This window comes from Neopelma chrysocephalum, unplaced genomic scaffold, assembly GCF_003984885.1.
Source record: "Neopelma chrysocephalum unplaced genomic scaffold, ASM398488v2 Primary Assembly neopelma1_25, whole genome shotgun sequence".
Classification (NCBI taxonomy): domain Eukaryota; kingdom Metazoa; phylum Chordata; class Aves; order Passeriformes; family Pipridae; genus Neopelma; species Neopelma chrysocephalum.
The window spans coordinates 45,784,039-45,803,011 of record NW_020897694.1 but is presented as its reverse complement, the minus strand read 5'-3'; the positions used below and the strand labels follow the sequence as shown (position 1 = coordinate 45,803,011).

General features: G+C 40.5%; 1 protein-coding gene across 1 annotated transcript in view; it reads left to right on the top strand.

Annotated features, from left to right (window-relative positions):
- Positions 1-1,848: 1,848 nt before the first annotated feature.
- The window catches only part of ANOS1 (anosmin 1), a 131,709-nt gene continuing 114,584 nt past the window's right edge, over positions 1,849-18,973 (top strand). Inside the window, exon 1 of the mRNA XM_027675132.1 lies at positions 1,849-2,219. Within this exon, the coding sequence (XP_027530933.1) occupies positions 1,875-2,219 (345 nt within the window). The 5' untranslated portion in view covers positions 1,849-1,874. The remainder of the gene's footprint in view (positions 2,220-18,973) is intronic.

Here is an 18,973-nt window from a genome sequence, read left to right as displayed (position 1 = left end):
CAACTGGGAAGTTCTGAACTTAATACTGAGGCCTCAACGCTATTCTCACAATCTTGCTAGGACTGTGCATTTATTTCTGTGTTGTTCTATAATGTCTTGTTTTTCCTTTGTAAATATAGAGCTTCTGCATTAGGCAAAGTAACCAGTTCTCTAGCAGTGAGAAATCAGTCAGAACTGGAGAAAGCATTTCTGAACTGCTTATGACGCCTGCTCCCGGCAAGAGGAAAGGTAATCATTCCAGCTGCAAAGATAAGGAAGGCTTCAGGAGGTGTAGTTGAGATGGTCTTCCTTGCTTAACCAGGGCACTTCCAAATAGCTGGCAGAATACGCTAAACAGTGCAATCAGCAGGGCAACTTCTGTGCCAGGATGTTGCAGGTGACCCTGTCTTTCGGGAGCCGCACTCCTTCAAGCATCCAAGGGCACCAACTCTCATCTCCATTTCATAGCACTTGCAGGACTGAATCTGGCCTACTGGCTTTTCTCAAATGAAGATTTCTGGTCAGCAGACAAGAGACACTGTAAGCTGCAAAGTAACATCTAAACTAAAATTTGTCTTGCTTTCTATTATATTTGTATGTTACCAATACTCGTGACAAGAATCCCTCTTAATCTGTGCCTTTTGTGATAAGATAGTAAAACTATAGCTAGAATATGAAGGTAGAATTTAACAACTGATTTATTAGTTTGGATGCAGTAGAACTTTTTATATTTTGAATTTCTGACATATATAGGTTTATGAAAGGTGTATGTATATAGTGTGGTAAGAATAATAACATTGGGGAATATGCTTTATTTCACAGTTGTGTCCATAAGAACATCCACAGAGGAATTATAGCTATGTTAAATTAGTACAAGCCAGACTGGTTGAAGATCTTGCTGTTTTTTATGAGATTTTAGATGACTTTCCTAATGAACACTTAACTTATGCTAAAACTTGTTTCAGTAAAGATGACTCCTAAAGCCTGTTTAATACAGGGTTTGATAACCACACTAAACTCCTTCTAGTAGTAGTAACTAATGTAGTATTAACTCCTGAAATGGCCTAAGGTCTACTTATTTTCAAGTTCAGGAGGCTCGAACCACAGGCTCCAGAGAGGAATGATCCACTTGCTCTTTCTAGCAGCACATACTTGCGACGGGAGGAGTCCATACAGCGTGAACAGGGAGAGGAATGTGGTACGTAACCTCTGTGCTATATACTGCGGCACGCGCTCCCAGCCCTGCAACTGATGGCGCAGAGAGAAAGGATGTTAGGCTCATATATACTGGATGGTGGCCATTTTACAGCTCAAGGCACTATTTTAATTTTTGCAGCTATTACCCAGAGGTATTTGGACTAATGACTTGTAGATTTTCATTTTTAAATAACTCTTCAGAGGAGCCTGTATGGGTTTCACCTTGGGACAGGCGCTCATCGCAGTGTTTCTCTGTAAGAAACACACCGAGTTTCAAAAAAGTGATTTCCATGCGTTCTTGTCTCCCCGTCCTTTTCTTTTCTTCTTCCTTTTTTTTTTCTTTTTAAGAAGAAATAAAAGGCACTAACCAGGCTGTAAAGATTGGTTACCTGTGGCCCCGCCACTCAGCGGTACGCCAGCGCGGCGGGACCCCCACCCCGCCCGCCTGCGGGCAAAAACAGAGCGTGTAGCTCCTGGGGCCGCTCCGAGCCCCGCAGGTGGCGGCTCCGGCGGAGGGTCCGGGAGCCGGGGCGGCCCCGCCGACCTGCCCGCGGGCACAGGACCCGCCCGCCCGCCGCTGCCGCTCGGCGCAGCCAATGGCGCGGCCGCTGTCAGCATCGGCCCGCCCGCTGCCGCCGGGGGAGGGCTGTGGGCCGGGGAGGGAGGGAGGGAGGGAGGACCGGGGTGAGGGGAGTTGAATGATTGAACTTTCTTGTGTAGTTTCTGCGCGCGGAGGTGTCTGTCCCCGGCGCAGCCCGGCACCCGCCCGCCGAGCGGGAGCGAGCTCACCCCGGCGCCTGCCGCCCCCCGCACCGCCCGGCCGCCCCTCTGCCCTCCTCTCCCGCGGAGCGATGGTGCGGAGGGCGCCCGGCGCGTCCCTCGCCCTGATCCTCTGGGTGACGGCCGCCTGCGGCAGCCCCGACGGGCCGGGGGCCGCCGCCTCCGCCCGCAGACAGGACGAGGTTTTCTCCACTGCCAGATGCACCTCCAGGTGCCTGAGCCTCCAGATCACTCGCATCTCCGCCTTCTTCAAGCATTTCCAGGTAGGGGCATGGCGCCGTGCAGGGGAGTCCCGCTGCCGCCGCCCGGAGGGTGAGTGTCTCTCGGCACCGGCGCGGCGGCGCGGGGTGGGGACGGAAAGGACGGCCGGGGCCGGAGCGCCTCTTGGCAAACTTGGGGTGCCGCGCCCCCAGGGGATGGTGGGCGTGCTGCGGGAGCTGCCGCCGGCACCTGCAGTCTCCGGACAGGTGGGCACGGCCCCGCGGCAGCGCCGAACGCCGCCGGTGTCGGTGAGTGCCGGCCAGGCTCGCCGCGGGCAGGTCGTGGAGTGCGGCGGGGACACCGCTCTGCCCTGGCTGCTCGCAGGTGCCCAGCGCTCCCGGACGCTGCCCCATCAGGGCAGAACGGGCCCCGGGAGCTGCCTCCGTCGGTGTCCGAGGCGGTGGGGCAGCGGGGCGGCCGCAGCTCGGTGCTCCCGGGCCGGGGTGCGCTCGTCCTGCCGGACTGCGGGCGGTGCGGCCGCGATCCCCCGCCCGCCTGCGGTGGGCCCGGGAGTGGTTCGCTTCTCCAGCCTGGTGTGAAAGTTTGAGCCTATTTTTTAAGAGCGATAACCGGGAACGCGTAATACTTAGTTCCGACCTCCTGGGAGGTGAGGGTGGGGGTAACACTCTTTTTTTTTTTTTTTTTTTTTCTGGGACAGAGAGGCACATCTCTGGCTAACGGGAGTGGGGAAATAGGGATAAAGTGGGGGAAAAAGTGGTTGAAGTAGCGGGAGACCCGCGGGGCATAAAATGAAATGCTGGAAGCAGTGCAGGAGCTGGTGCAAGAGCAGCGTGTGTCTGCCCGTCCTTTCCCCTTTTCCAGTTACACGCGCACCCTTCCCTTCTCCGTTCCCCACCTGTTCTACACTGCGCAAATATTAAACCGAGTCGACTTCATCCGAATGATGGAAACCCTTCAGAGCTGCAAGTCCATCTCCCTCCCGAGCACCCAGGCCCCTTTGGGAAAGGGTTGGCCAGTTCGGTGGGAAGGGAGCCACGCTCGCCGCTTGGGGTGGCACATCTCCGCACCGCCCCGGGCACCCGGCGGGGAGCGCCGCTCGCTCACCCCGGGCTTGCCGGGCGGTGAGAACCCGGGAGCGCCCGGGCAAATGCTTTGGGTGGAGCAGCATTCGGGGCAAAGGTGTTGGCAGAAAAGGCAGGTTTGAGAGGTATTTAAGGATAACCCGATTAAAAAAAAAAAAAAGCCAGTGTGAAAGGAAAGCTGAGTATATGCGTTGCAACGGCAGCAGAAGTGTTTGGGTGTCTGCAACAGGATTTGGGTTGAAGAGACCGGCGGTGCACCCCGAAGCGGGTGGGGAAGGGATTGCCCTATTCTGCCCTGTCTTGGCCACCGCGGAGCTCCGCCGAGCCCGGGGACGGAGGAGAGCTGTCATCGTGGTCCCTCCATCACGAGATGGTCTGAAAGGAGGGTACCCATTAAAATAGTTCATTATCCCAGAGAGGGGTTAGTATTTTTTATGGCGTTGTCAAGAAGTTGTAACTTGTTTCACAGTTTCAGTGGCTAAAGAGACAGTTTAGATCAAGCCAATTCATGGCGAAAGGCTTTTTTTTTTTTTTTTTGGTGTGTGTGTTTTCTTGGCAAGATTTCTTTCTCGATGTAAAACTGCTGACAGAATGCACATTGCCAAACAATCGTGATTATATTTTAATTATCCAGGGTGAAATAAGCAGGGAATTACTCACTTATGTCTTGAAAACTGGCTGTTTTTGTGTAATCATTTGAGAATCTCAGAGTTTTAACCCCAACTTGCTAAAGCACACAGTAATTTATATAAATTACCAGGATTAAACTCCTGCTAGACATGAAATGACTGTAATGTTTGGAAGATAAAGTGCTCTCGTTTATAAAAGTTAAGCTCTCCATTGTCTTTTAATGAGGGAAAGGAGGAGAGGTTTAGAGTACATCATGCATCCAGTGTTCGAACAGGAGACTGATAAGACACAGTGGACTGTAGGACATGCAGGTTTGGGCCCTATTATTCCATAAAGGCTAAAGGATAAGATGTTCCTTTCATGCCTTTCTCTTCTCCCTCCTTCTAGCCACTCCCCTCCTCTTTTCATCTCAACTAGTAGCAATTTCTGGAGTTCTTTTCATTTCAGAGATGCCCACTTATCTTGTAATCTGATTCAACCTTTGAAGCAAACTAAACACTAGCTCGTCCCAGTTGGAGCAGGAAGGAACTCTAGTGTCTCCTAGTTAGAGAAAGAATTGAAAGAAAACTAACCCACTGATTTCCCAACCCTGCTTTAGATACAACCTCAGCGGTGGGGTCAGGGAGACAACAGCTGGATACTTTGTGAGAGGTGACATCCCCAACACTTCAGAGAGACTTCATTTCACATAGTTTATGGTACTAAAGTCACATTAGTAACAGCCTTTTAGAGAGAATGGAGTAGTATGAATAGGAAATCTGGGTTAATACTATACCTTCTGGCTCCTTGTTTGAGGATATTAGCCAACTAATATTTTTCCAATTTCCAAAATGATCACAAGAGATTGTAATTCTTTTTCCCCTTCACAGAGAATCTTTACCCATTTTTCTTTACTGTCCCTTTCTGTGAACGGGCCAAGAGAGGTGTTCTGTTTTTAAAAAACCCTATTTTTTAATTTACATTAATTTATGCTTCAAAGCCCATTTTAGAGGTGTGTTGTCAGTAGGAAATTATTTTTACCTAGATACAGGTCAAATAATATACTTTTTTTTCCCCCATGTAGACTATTGATGTGGGCTAGAGGAAGAATCGGCCACCTAAATCAAAAATCTTTAATCTTCAGAATGTTTGTTGAAGAGGCACAGATGCCTGCTTTTTTGCTATAAAATCCCCATTGCCAGGGTACTTTTCCAGTTCTGGGATTGTTGGGAAGTTCTATGTAGAGGTTACACCAAAGGATATGTGAGATCAATATGGGACTTATGCATCACATAGGTCTTATAGCCTAATTAAATATGTATGTTTTATATCTATCTATGGCCTGTCTTCAGGCTGGGAACTTTCACAGAGCATGCTGGCACAAAGTCCTTTCATTAAAAAAACAATCAAACAAAAAAGGTAAGCGGTGTATTTATCTCAGCTCTGTAACTTGGGCCACTGGACATCACCGAACGAAGCATTCACTGACCTGTGACCAGAGAGAGTAAGGGCAAAGAGAACTCACCTCTCTAGCCTAATGTTTAAGGTACTCACTTTTAGCCATTTTGGGTGTTGAGATTAGGGTTTTACAATGACTGTTGCATCACATGTATAGAGGGAGTAATCAGAGCATTCACTGGAACCCGTCCATGCTCTTGGGTCACTGCCTTGCAAGTAGTAGAGTTCCTACTGCTGTGCTTTTTTTCTGACAAAGTTCTCTGTAAAACACCAGAACAGAGGACAATGGCAAGAGTGTCCTTCCAGTAAGGAAGGACGTGACCATGAAGTGGCCTGATTACAATGGAGGAGAAGGTGAGGTGTAGATTTGAATCTTGTCCTGTATCATAATCAGTATTGTATGCATTTGGCTGGCTGTTACCTAAAAGAGTATGCCTGTGTGTTAGTAAGCTGCCCTTATGAGATGGGAAGGGTGATTCCTCCTCTAGTTTGGAATGAAAGGAAGGACTAAAGTGTCTGACTCCAAAAGAAACACCAAGAATGTGAATCCTGTGTGGAAAAAGGCATACTATTTTAAGGGACCAAGGTTGTAAAGAAGAGTGATGTCATTGGATACATTCTTTCCCCTCAATATTTTCTTATTAAGGCAGTTCCCTTCTCAGAGTTTTAGCTGATGTTCAGGAAAAAGGTAGGAGTTCTAATTTGAGGTATTCAGAATTTATTTGTGAATCTGGTTTTATAGTAACCCCATACAGTAGGTATAACCCTCATAAGATGAGGTCCGTTAATGCACAAGTTTTTGTATTCTTGGAAAGGGTATGTATATAAACGGGGACCTCATACAGCTAGCTGGAAAAGAGACTTGAATACTCAGATTAGTTTTGCTAGGGATTTTCTGTATAACCTGCCTGTTTTATTGGAATGAGACTGAATTCCTTGTGTTGCTATCTATGAATGTAGCCCTTCGCATCTATGATATTAGTTGTGGATGAACTCCTTCCATTTTGGGGGAGCAGGCATGGCGTGACCTTTAGCATTCTGTTTTCAAGTTGAGTGAAAACACAGTTTGGATTTTAATCTCTACAGCCAGACAGCCATCTAAGCCATGTTCTAAAACCAGCATGATTAGAAGTTTTCTTTGTGAATAAGAGCTTGAACATCAGTGTAACTACTTAGGGTAAAGGTATAGCATAAAAATGTTACGGAGAGGAAAGTGTTTACTTGGACCTGTGAACCTGTGGAACTTTTGTCTTAGTTGTCATCTGTTACAGACCTCTCAGGTATCTTCCTGCTTAATGTGTGCAACTTGATAAGTTAGTTAAGGCAGAGGAGCAGTTAGTCTTGCTTACTGGGTCAAAAGCTGAGAGGGTGGTAGAGCATGCCACAAGAATTAGGGGTACTTGCCAGTAAAACTGGCTCCGTTTGTGGTATGGAGTCGCAGGAGAGGCCACAGCCACATGCTTGAAGAGTGGCAGAATAGCTGAGGCTGGGCAGCACCTCCTGGCAAAGTGTTCTAATGTTTAATCACCCTCACAGTAAGAAAGGTGTTTTCTTATGTTTGGATGGAATGTCCTATGTTTCAATTTTTGGCCATTGCCTCTTGTCCTGTTACTGGGCACTGCTGAGAAGAGTCTGGCTCCATCTTCTTTACTCTCTCCAGTCAGGTGCTTATAAACATTGATGAGAACCCCTTGAGCCTTTAAGTCTATTCAAGGCTAAACATTCCCGGTTCTCGTAGCTTCTTCTCATGTGAGAGATACTACGTTCCCTTTGCTGAACTCCCTCCACTAAGTCTCTGTCTCTCCATGTAACAGGGAGCCCAAGGCTGGGCCTAGTACTCCAAATGTGGAGGAGTGACTAGAAAAGAGAATAGAATTAGCTACATTTTGAAGGTATAACACCTGCAAATATTGTTACTCACGTCTAAATTAATTTTCACAATTTATGTTTTCTTACATGAGTTCATGTATATCCATTTATGATTGTCAATGCATTAAAAAATGCTAAGGCTAAGTCAAATCAGGTTTTTTTCCCATATTTTTAGATATCAGTACATCTCATGTAGGTTTTTTTTTTTTTTTTTTGGTGGGTAATCTTCAGTAGTAAATTGAATCTTAGCAAATCCATTTCTTTATTCTTAAGGGGGAAGTCCAGGTACATTGGGATTTATACATGTAGTGTGATCCAGAATTGTGATTGCTACTTGAAGAGGCTCATGAGAGATTGTTTAAACTCGTTAAGATGGGTATTGTTTAGAAACAAACTAGCAACACTGTGGATGAACCCGGTCACATAGGAGTTCTGCGTTAATTCCTAAATTGACTTATTTTAGTAGTGGATGAGTTGTAGTTGAAAATTTTGATACAGCATAGGCATCCCTCAAGTGGTAAGCCAGTTTCATGATACATGGAAAGAAATTAGAGAGAAATTTTCCCTTGTAAATGGGATTTAGTATAAATCTGATAGTAATGTACTATGGATTGGTACTTGGGAATTAGTACTAAGCTAGATGAGCCAAGGCTAACCCAAAATTGTTTTTGAAAGTGTGGAAAAACATTGTTTTAAGCTAATAGAACCATATGAAGCATAATGTTTAGTAGCTGTGAGAGGGAAGAATAAGGTCTTAAAAGTTTGTTATGTCAAGTGACTGATAACTATATGGTGCTAGCCGGTTGTTTTTACTGTTGTAGAAGGACTGTTACCTGTCAGGACAAGTTTTTGATGGAAAACAGGCAATTCTTCTAAGTAAATAATAAAAGGTTCTGAGATTGTATGTCTGCAAGCAAATAGTGTGCAAGTGGTTACCTCTAGATAATAGATTTCACCTACAAGTCTGGCAGCTAGTTGTTTAAATGCCAGCATATCTGCCTTCATATTGCTTGTAACTCCGAAGCGACTGCACCTGCAAAAATCTGCAATAGGTTCCAGCTGGGAAGGTGGTAGGCCAGGCCGAAAGTCTAGGGTCCATGTGTGTCTCTCTGTGCTCTGCTGTAAAGAAGGTGGAGATCATGAGGAAACCATTTATTGTAACTGTCTCGAATAGTTCTGAAACTAAATTGGTTTTCATGAAATCTTTTGAAAATATATGTGGTAGTTTCATAATGAGATGTAGTAGAATGTAGTGTCTTATTTCCAGAACATTTCAGTTCCAATGGACAAGCTGCTCAGACACTTGAGTTTGCTTAGATCTTTTGGGACATGTTCATGATCTTTTCTACATGTGAAGATGTGTGCCATCAGCTTGTGTTGCCATTTTAGTACTCATTTCCTTTCCAAAAATAGTCCTTCTATTAAATAATTCTGACTTTCATATGTCTTGTAAGGAACACTGCTGTTAATTTATTTCCACAGACAGATTTTAACATTTGTTACTACTTTATTTTCCTCAAAGCTTGTTAGAAGTCCCAATCATTTTCCTGTCTTTATTGTTAATATGGTGCATGATCTGGATAATTATTCTGGCATTTGATGTGCTCTTATTATTGAGATCTGCTGTTGTGAGCAAGAGGTGCACGGATCTTCTACTAGGATCTTATGTAAAAACTTCGAAGATGAAAGGTTTGTTTTGAATAATAATGGTTGCATCTAGTGAAAAGACCTGCATTATTCACCATATTGTGGGATTGAACCAGTTAGTCTTTGCTATTGTAACCTGGTTTGTTATGAACCTCCCTGATCTCAGTGGGAGTTATATTTGATTTGTCATAACTAGACTCAAATGTCTTTGGCATCGGTGATAGCTTGCATGGTTGATATGAGTGTGGGGGTTACAAAGCTGGGTCATTGTTTTCTAGCAGTTTTGATTACGCAGATTTGGGACCTTAAATTTGCCCATTGCTTTCCCAAATTAAAATGTCTGTCTGTGCCTCAAGTGTAAGTTTTAAATGCAAAGCAAATGAACTGTGTGAAAACCTAAGTGAATGATTAACAATTGTATTGAACAATAAGAGTTGGCAAGATACTTTTCTCGCATTTTATTTGTGGATGCTTACATATTAATAAAAAAAATCTTTATGCTAGCTTGCTTGTGTTCATAAAATTAAAATCTCTGTTAATGTGCCTGATACCAGACGCAATACATCCAACAGGAATGTTACTAATATATTTTGAGACAGACATTTATGTATAGAAAATATTGGCAAAGCATAGTTTTAATGTCATAGGCATGTCGGAGAGAGGGAAGAGATGTTGCTTCTGAAAAGCATTAGTAAACTTTTGAAAGAAAAACACTGAGAGTACTAAAATATAAATCCTTTTTCCATTTGAAGATATATCCACTTACTACAGAGTGAAGGGTTTTTAAGATAGGTAGTGTTCATATTAAAACTGTTATTAAAACATTATTAGTTGTCTGCATATGGGTTGTCTCTGTAATTAACTAGTGCTCTGAACTGTATTTAAATGTATTTGGTTTAGAAAGTGTCCTGTAAGTTAAAAAAACCCCCAGTACATTTCTGAGATAGCTTGAAAAACAGACTGATTTTCCAGATGCTCAACATTTGTCATTTTGCGAAGGGCAAACTTCTTAAGACTCAGTGCTGAATTTGTGTGTGTCTACAAATGGAGATTGTTAATTCACAAGCTGGCCCCTACATCTCTATTGGCAATTCAATGTGAATTTTTACTTTCCCAGATTATCTGTGTTTGAGTACACAGACAACTTCTGTAAACAGAAAAAGAAAGTGCTGTAATTTAGCATCCATATTTTTAAAGATTGAAAATAGTATTAATGACTGAGTATCAGGAACATCATACAGAAGACAGACACATTGGTATTGATATTTAGTAGTTAGTGCCTAGCAAGTGTTAGCCTTGAACCAGAAAAAAGCACTTGTCTAGGAGTTTACACCAAGAATCTTCATTTTTTGACCTTTCCCACAGCTGAGCCTTATAAGGCCTTATATTTCAAAAACCTTTGAAGTCCATGAAAAGCCTTCTGTTGATTTCAGCTGGATCAGGTCCATGTATGAAACTAGGTCCATGCAGCCTTTGTCAACAAAGTAGAGTGCTGTGAACTTGGTATCCCAACTCTAGTTGTATCTATTTTTTAGTCTTTTAATGACCAAGACATCACAGGACACAGAGGTGAAGAACTGGGGGTGTTGAAAGGTAAGTGGACTCTTTAAACTTGAAAGTAGAGTACTGTTCCTTTCATCTCTGATTAAAAAAAATCAACACATTCAATTCCTTTCACTGAAAAGAATATCAAATATTTCCAGATTTGGGGAAAACCTGAGTCCAAAGTTTTTATCAAATTTCTTTTGTCTTCTTTGAATCATGTTTTCACCTCTGTGTCTCTTCTAGACTGTCAAAGTGGTATGACATCAAAGTTAAGTACAAATATAATACAGGAAAATACATTTTCACCATAAGAAAGTCCCCCTATGACTTATTATATCTTTAAGTTAAGGACACTGCATGTTTTGCTTTGTTTTTCCTTGGTCTGCCTGTTACAATAAATTGTCCTTTAAAAAAGAAGAGAGTTGTCCCAATTTTGCAAAAGATATGACTGTCCTAGTAAGCAGCTGAGATTCCTGAGGAAGGCATGGCTCTGGAACTTGTAGGAGAAGCAAAAGAAGAGACACAGAGTCTGAGAAGGGAGAAAACTGGAGACAGGTGACCTCCTACAAGCTCACAATGCTGCAAAGTGAAATTACCTAGGAGAAGAGGGCACTGTAAAATTTACCGTAACACAATTAATTGAAATTAAGGCTGGAAACAGAGAACAGCTACAATGGGTGTAGGGAGAGTTGTTTGTAAATGTTTTTTGTGAATGTTTTTAATTTCCATTTTTTGTCAGCTGCTTGGATTTTTATTTTGTTTAAAAAGGTCAATTTTTCTTGTTTGTAGTTTGTAAAAATGTTTTGAAAATCCTTTTGTTACAGGTAGAACCTCCAAGAAAATTCACCACAAAATTCTAACCAATTTGTGGTCCTGTCATGTATACCAGTGCAGGTGCATAAATATTAAATCTGTTCTAGATCAGGGGTGCTCAGGTGTGGAGCCTGTCCAGGTAAAGCTGCTGACCTGTGACTGGCTTCTTTTCAGCTTGTTTTCATTTATTTCTTTCCTAAAAGTAACTTGTGAGTCTGGAGGCAGTTTATGGACTGAGTGTGTCCTGGTGATGGCAACTTGTTCCTCACTTCTGTCTTTTCCTTTAATCGTATTGACGGATTGTGAAAAAGAGGGACAAAGAAACAGGCTACTTTGGCTTTCTGAATGATTCCTACTCTCCAAACATTATGAACTTACTCTCCGGAGAGTTTTCAACCAGAAATATTTTCTGGTGATGGCTGCCTGCTCTCTTGAGTCAATATTGTGATTTACTTACCTGTATTCTGAAATAAACAGTAATCCCTATTCTTTGGAAAAAGCTTTGAATCTTCTTATGCATGTGTTCTGTGCATTTTCAGAAGTGATGGATTTGCTGTATTGCACATATATAGTAAAGTTTGTTCATGTGAGGAGACAAAAGCTGGACATACGTTTTATTCCCATACAGTGAATAAGTGAAGTGGCCTCCCTAGGCAGTATGTTGGACGCTGTCTACTACAAAGATGTCTTTTAAGTCAGAAATAAGACAAAACTGCTGCCACTGTAATTTCTCAAGTGGTCTCAAGTGAAACTGCAAACCTAGCCAAGATAGTGAAGACCGTTTTCTCTGCCTGTGAGGGTTGCAATCCAGCTGTCATGGATCCTATTATAAGATCATATGGGGAAAATAGGATTGCTTTGGAGCAAATGTCTTCTGTCTATAGAGTCAGAAATTGAGGTTGATGGTGAACATTGGATGAGAATAATGTACTCTATTAATCCAATACAAACATATTTCAACCTTTTTTGCCATTCTTATGAGAATTCATAAACATAAAACTGTTTTTCTTTTTTTAAGAGATTACTCTTTAGGGAAGTTATATTCACATTAATTTATATTTTAAAAAAAGAGATGTGATCACAGCTCATGTACATGAACATAATTTCCCATCTAATAATTTAGGCCATGAATGTAGGGACTATACATAATTTGTATTTAACTTCTAATGCTTTTTAACTGTTAATGACTGGAACATTCCAGTCAGGTCTCAGGGCGTTTTTGGACCTAGACACTATAAATTCATTTTTTAACTTCACTTGCTGTAAGATTTTGGGTTTTCTTTGAATTTAGTACATGGCTGACAATGAGGCAACAAATAGTGAGGAAGGGGTGATTACATTTTACTATTATTAGTAGTATTAGTATTACTGTCATAATCATCATTATTGTCATTATGTTTCTGTCCTAATACAGTGACTGCTTGTCATTTTTTTTCAGAATTTGAACCCCTACATAGAAACTATTTCAACAGGGTGGCTTTTTTTTTGTTAGGTGATGGTTATAGCTCCTTTTGAAAATAATAAAAGCACGTTACTGTGTAACCACAACTAGACAATAATGAATCACATCACTACCTCCCCCCATTTTTCTTAATCACAGAGAGTGTATAATATGTTGACATTTGATTCCTATCTAGCAATTTTGGGAAGGGAACTAGAACTAGGAGAGCTTAAGGCTTTCTTCTCTTTTGAGATTTCTTTCTATGCAACTTTGAACTGCGAGATCATAAATTAGCCAAGCATTGGTCACTCTGCATCTGCAGTCGGTGGAAGGAACATTTGGAATTAGACAAATTGACCCAAAAAAGTAAAAATAATCCAATTAATCAAGTGTGTGTTGCTTCATATAGTACTTAGTAGCAGCTACGGGACATGTTTGTCAGAATAAATAAGGAAAGAAGATGTAGATTTTTGCAGCTAGCAGCTATTGTTGATTTTTTTTCTTTGAGTTGAAAAATTGAATAAACAATGTGAAAGACAGCAGGCTTTTGGTTTCTATCTAGTGGATCCTCACTGACCAAGTGAAGTAGGAATGCCTTCAATATGCAGCATATTAATTAATCTTGTAAAAGATTTACTTTATTCATAGAATCACACACGTAGGCATTTGAGCACTGGACAGAAGAAAAGCTGTAATTACAGTGGCAATAAATGTGCAACAGCAAACAATAATTATTTCAAGACTCCTTCCAGTATTCAAAACTGTCCTTAAGTAGAAAAAAAGAGCAGCAATGTGGACTAGAAAGTTAAGCCTAACCCAAGCCATTTTCCAAACTGTAGAAAGGCATGAACATTTAGAGTTTCCAAACGAAATATACTGACTGCCTTTATTTTGGAGTAGAAAATGTGACTCAAGTAGTTTTAAAGACTGAAGAGCTTTACACATTAATGTAGTATAAGCTCATATTGTTTTCTTTAGTCGGAGATCCTTCAGACTTCTGACTCATACTTTTTGGTTCTTCAATTTATGTAATTAGTACTTTGACAGGATTTTTCTGGAGCTTTCATTACCGGCCTGAGTCTTATATCCCTACGCTTGACAGTAATGTATCCAGTGATTTAAAAGGAAATAAGCTTAGTCCAGTGAAAATGTACTGGAAATGGCCATTCCGAGTTTATAGATAAACCCAAGAAAACTCCCAGTATGCTGCTTAAGGACAATTAACTTAACTTGAATTTGTTAAATCTGATCCTACTGTATCGTGACATCTTCCTTTACAATTCAAAGTGGTGGCAAATGGTACTATGCCATTAGGACAAAGTAAAACTGAATTGGCAGTTATTTGCCAGACGTAAAGCACCTTGGCTTCAAATTAAGATATTTTTAGAAGAGATTCTTTAAGGTATTAAGGGAAGGTAAAGGCAATTTTTGATGTAATCAGAGCTAAGTACCATTAAAGACAGTAAACAATTTTTTTTTTTAAATGAAATATTGACCAGTTACTGATTGTTACTCCCTGTATCCAGGTACCCTCAGGGATTCCAAAGCATCCCTGTAAGTTTCATCAGGAGGCATGGCTTATCCTCTTAATAGCAGGAGCAGATGTAAAATTTTCATGCCCCTAAGATACTTACTCATACTTAGTAGATCCATCTGGTATAGATTGAGCCAGAGTCAAGTTGTTCTCACCCATGAACTTCCTACTGAGAAAGCAAATCGAGCAGAGCTTCCCAGTCCAATGAAAAAGACACTTGAATATTATCAATGTACTTGTAGTACCGCAACCCCCTTCATCGTGTTTCTTAATTGCTTTACCCAGGTGAGAATTCTAGTAAAATGGAAGGAAACATTACGATTGGGATAGAATACCTGGATCATACCATCAGTATCTGACACTTTCCAAAGATGGAACAACTAAAATATTCATCAGTTCTGCAAAAAAAAGAATTATTTGAGAAAGAAAAAAAGTAATTAATATAGAATGCCTGCTGGTAGTACAAGTTATTGACAACTTAACCACAGTTGTCCATATTTTATGAGCTTAAGGGTATATATTAGTATGGGTTTTTTTGTGGCTGTTGATTTAAATTAAAGATATAAAAGCAAATGCTAGGCATCAGAACCAGTTTGATACCTGCAGTGGAAATCAGTGAAATTTTCTATCCAATTGTTTGCATTGGAGGCTTATAATACTGTGGCATGGGTAGGAACTTAAGCTGAGCTTTGACATCTCTCAGTTACAAGCCTTTCAATAACTTCAATGCAAATTAACCTGATTTGCATTTTTCCTCTTTCACCTGATGCCAGAAAGGTCTGAAACATGATGGACCTGTCAGCAAATGATTGCTCTGCATAACAGCTATATTTCTGGTAACCAGATGTGTTAATGACAAATGCTTCACTACTGCCTTGAAGAGAGATTAATTTTCTTTTTATGGTATGTTTTCATTAGCTAGTTATCAAACTGTATTCTAAAAACTTGGTGTATGAAGTGCTTTTATGTTTGTGAGAAATTTTATGCCAATGTGATGAGGCAACGTAAATCTCCCATTGAAGATTGTCACTGTAGAAAGATACAGTTATTATCCCTGTAGCTTGAATTGTATGAGTAGTTTTAGTATATCTTTCTCAATAGAATTTAATGTTGATTTGTTCTCTCTCTCATCTGTCCTTTCACAGTCTTGGGTTGGTTGCAAGGTGGTCTAGAAGACTGGACTGCAGCAATTGTCCCGTGTAATAAACATTTCTTGTGGCATACAGCTTTTAACAAACTGTAAAAAGCCCCTAAGAAAATGGGAAGAATCTGTGATAACCTCCATTAAAAGGCTGGTTCTCCCAAAAGTATAGTGTCAGCATTGCAGGGCCAAAGGATCCCAGCTAGGATCAGGTTACCAGGTGTGTTAAATTTCAAGTGGAAAGGGAAGGACTCACCCTCCCTTCTATGTGCTCCTTCACTTGATGCCTGTTTTTCATCCATTGTCAATGCAATGTCATTGCAACATTTGCTGTTGTGGGAGCTATTACCATTCCTTAAAATAGGATAGGAATAAAAATGTGATCTTCAGACAAGCATGAACAGGATTTACAGGTCTGGGAGCTGTGGAAAGAGAGCAGCACTGAGCTGGCCTGGAGAAGGGCATCGTAACTTCCTCTTGTTACATGATACAATTAGGAGGATTAAGTGATCTGATATGTGGTATCTGAGCCGTATGCAATTGGCATCCACTAATCTTTATTGTGGGCTTAATGTGGCAGTTGTGTATGTTGACTTTCTGCAAAAATGAGAGCTGGTTTGGGAAGGGAGAGGCCGAGGACCAAAACAAGAGGAGCAATGGAGAGAAGAGTGTTAACTTGCATGATGTGGTTTATTGTTGCATTGTGCTTTAGAGATGAAAGAATAAAGTTGTGGGCTTATTAAACTGCACCCGTTACATCTTGTCTGTCTCTCTGCAATGTATACAATGAAGGCAGATGTATGGAAAGACTAATAATTAAAATATGTCTGGGAATAAGACTTCTTCCTGAAATGCTGCCTAAGTGTTATGGTGAAAGACTGTTTTGTGTGGCTGACATATGCTTCTTTGAATTAGTGCTTTCTGAGTGTATGCTAACAATATTGTGTTGGTTTATGTTCAGATTGCAGATAGGCTGTTCTGTTTGAGTCCAAGGGTCATTTTTATTTGAAAAGTTCTTTAATTTCTGAATCACCACAGAACCCTTCTGCAAATGTTTCTAGGAGAAGAAACTTCTGAGGTCTGGTGAGGTGTACTGTACTGACTGAGCAGGTCTTCTATGGAAAATGGAAAAAAAAAATCTCCAAAGACTATGCAACTGTTAGAGCTGCAAGAATTGTGTTAATTTTTACACTTGTTACTTTTGAGAGCTTTGCTATGAACTTCAATAATTCCTCCAAAATAAGATTTTTATATAGAAAACTTTATAAATATTAATGGGTCTGTGAAACTACCAATGAGTGATTGTAGTAAAATTTTAGACTGCATATTTCATCTGTAGGATCATTATTTGTGCAACATTTTTCTGCTGAGATTATACTTTACTGCATGCTTTAAAAATATTAAAAGAACTTTGACAGTGAAACAGTATTCGTATTGGCAATGATGTTTTTTGAGCTTATTGCTTTGCACAGATCAAAGAGGAGAAATTTTATAGTAACACATCAAGACAATTGAAATAAAGATATATTTTTCACAAATATTTTCTGTTGAAAAAGGTGCTGTGTGGAATTTATTTATTAATTTGTTTGTTTTTCTTTAAAAGGGAAATGAAAATATGTGTATTCATCAGCTTGTGGTGGATATGGCTGCTACTACAGATTGAAATATTTAGTACCTTGTAAACTAGTAACACATGCCAAAGAGAATGGAAATCCGTTCCTGAAATTTATCATGTGAATTTCATGCAATTGTATTAGAAATGAGTAGTATGTTAAACATAAGAGTGTGAGCATAACATTTGATGGTGCCTGATACTGAGTCATAGTAACCTGGGTGCTGAAGAGCTGCTAAGTTCTAAGGAATGGGCGTGCATACGTACTCTTGCTGAAGATACAAATGTAGTATATAATGGTGTCCCTCTCATACATATCAAAACAGAATAGGAGAAAATACAGTAAAACTTCACATGGCCACTATGTAGTACAGAGAATTTAACGGTTTTGTAATCAGGAATTACTTCATGACAATGCAACCTGCATGGAATATATGAATATTCCGTGTTCATGTAGTTTATAGTTAGACTATTTATAATGGACATTTTCAATGATCTAGAAATGTATGATTATTATTTTTTTGTGTGTGGTTAGCTTCTTAAGGATGTGAAACAGCAGAACCCTAAACATTTTGCACGTCGAGAAAGGAACACTACCCTGAATAGCCCTGAAACAGTGTGGGTTTTGTGGAAAATCTAGTCTAGTAGGAAGTGCTGAATCATCACTCTTGTGTGTTTGGGAGATGTTAGAAGTGTCTGAGGTGCATCTACACGTTAGTATTTTAATGTGGGTCACAGTTTGCTTTTGGAGTGAGTCTCTTTTGTTTCACATCATGGAGCAGTCTGAGAGTTCATGCAGTAGATTTTTTCTGGATTAACATAACTGGGAGAGATGATCCAGGGTGACCTAATGTGCTTTAGGAAACAGTGGGTGCTGTATCCATGGACCAGACTAGAACTAGTTGAAGGGAAAGGGGAAGTTGGAATATGTGTAGTGCAGACATCAAGTCCATCACCACCAAGTTTTTTTGCTCAACAAATGTGTTTCTGTGGTCCACACAACTTCCTAGTGTGGATATGGTCTGGGGTATTTGTAGTTGATTCTGGAAGGATCTTTTGCTAGGCAGTGCGGGCGAATGCAGCCTGTCCTGTGGTAAACATACCACATCACATGCTGTTAGGAGTCAACCAATAATCTTATAATTATACGGAATACTAATACGGACAAAAATTTTCAGTTATGGAGTCAAATCAGCATTAGGAGCAGCATGCACATATTTCTGAAACATTGAATACTACTATATTTTGTAACCAATCGTGTTTTTTCAAATACATGAAAGTAGGTCATGTATGTCTACATTTATATTGTATTTTGCATAAGGAAGCATTACATTTTTAGAATGCATTTTGTTCTTTTTGGTGTTAATTTCCCAATGGGCTACACTTCTGTCACATCCTTGAGTTGGCATATACTTGTACTGTCTCATTATTTCATATGTATATCAAACCTACTTTATGACATGACAGAAAAGGCACATTAACATTTTGGAAGGGTGGGAATTTTGAAATAGGGCGCACAAACAAATAGTCGACAAGCTATCTTTTGCTTACCATATTAATGCTATTAGATTAGTTTCTGTTCACTTCAACTGGATTACTTAATCCCAAGAAATGTGTGCAGAATTTGGCCCAAATATACCTTAATGTGAGATTCAGTATATAACTTTAATATCTTCAAGTCAGTGTCAGTGTATTTAATTCCTCCTATTGCACAGTGAAGTGAAGTTTATTCCATCTGGATTCTTTTACAGATTGATAGGAACTTCTGTAAAGTAGAATAAAACCTCAATTGAGATCAATCTTAGAAGTGGTAAGAGTGAAGTCTGTAAAACCACAAGAAGGCAGTCATAACTCACAAGTGCAGTGGAGACACAAGGATTCCTGTGGCTCATTTGTTTTTACAGCTTGTGTTTATCTAGTAGTTTTTCTATGCATTTGAGAAGATAGTGCTGTAAAAAGAGAAAAGGTGTTCCACACTTGGACATGAAAGTTTAATCCAAGCAATGCATAGTCTATTTGCAAAACTACTGATCTTTTGCTGTTT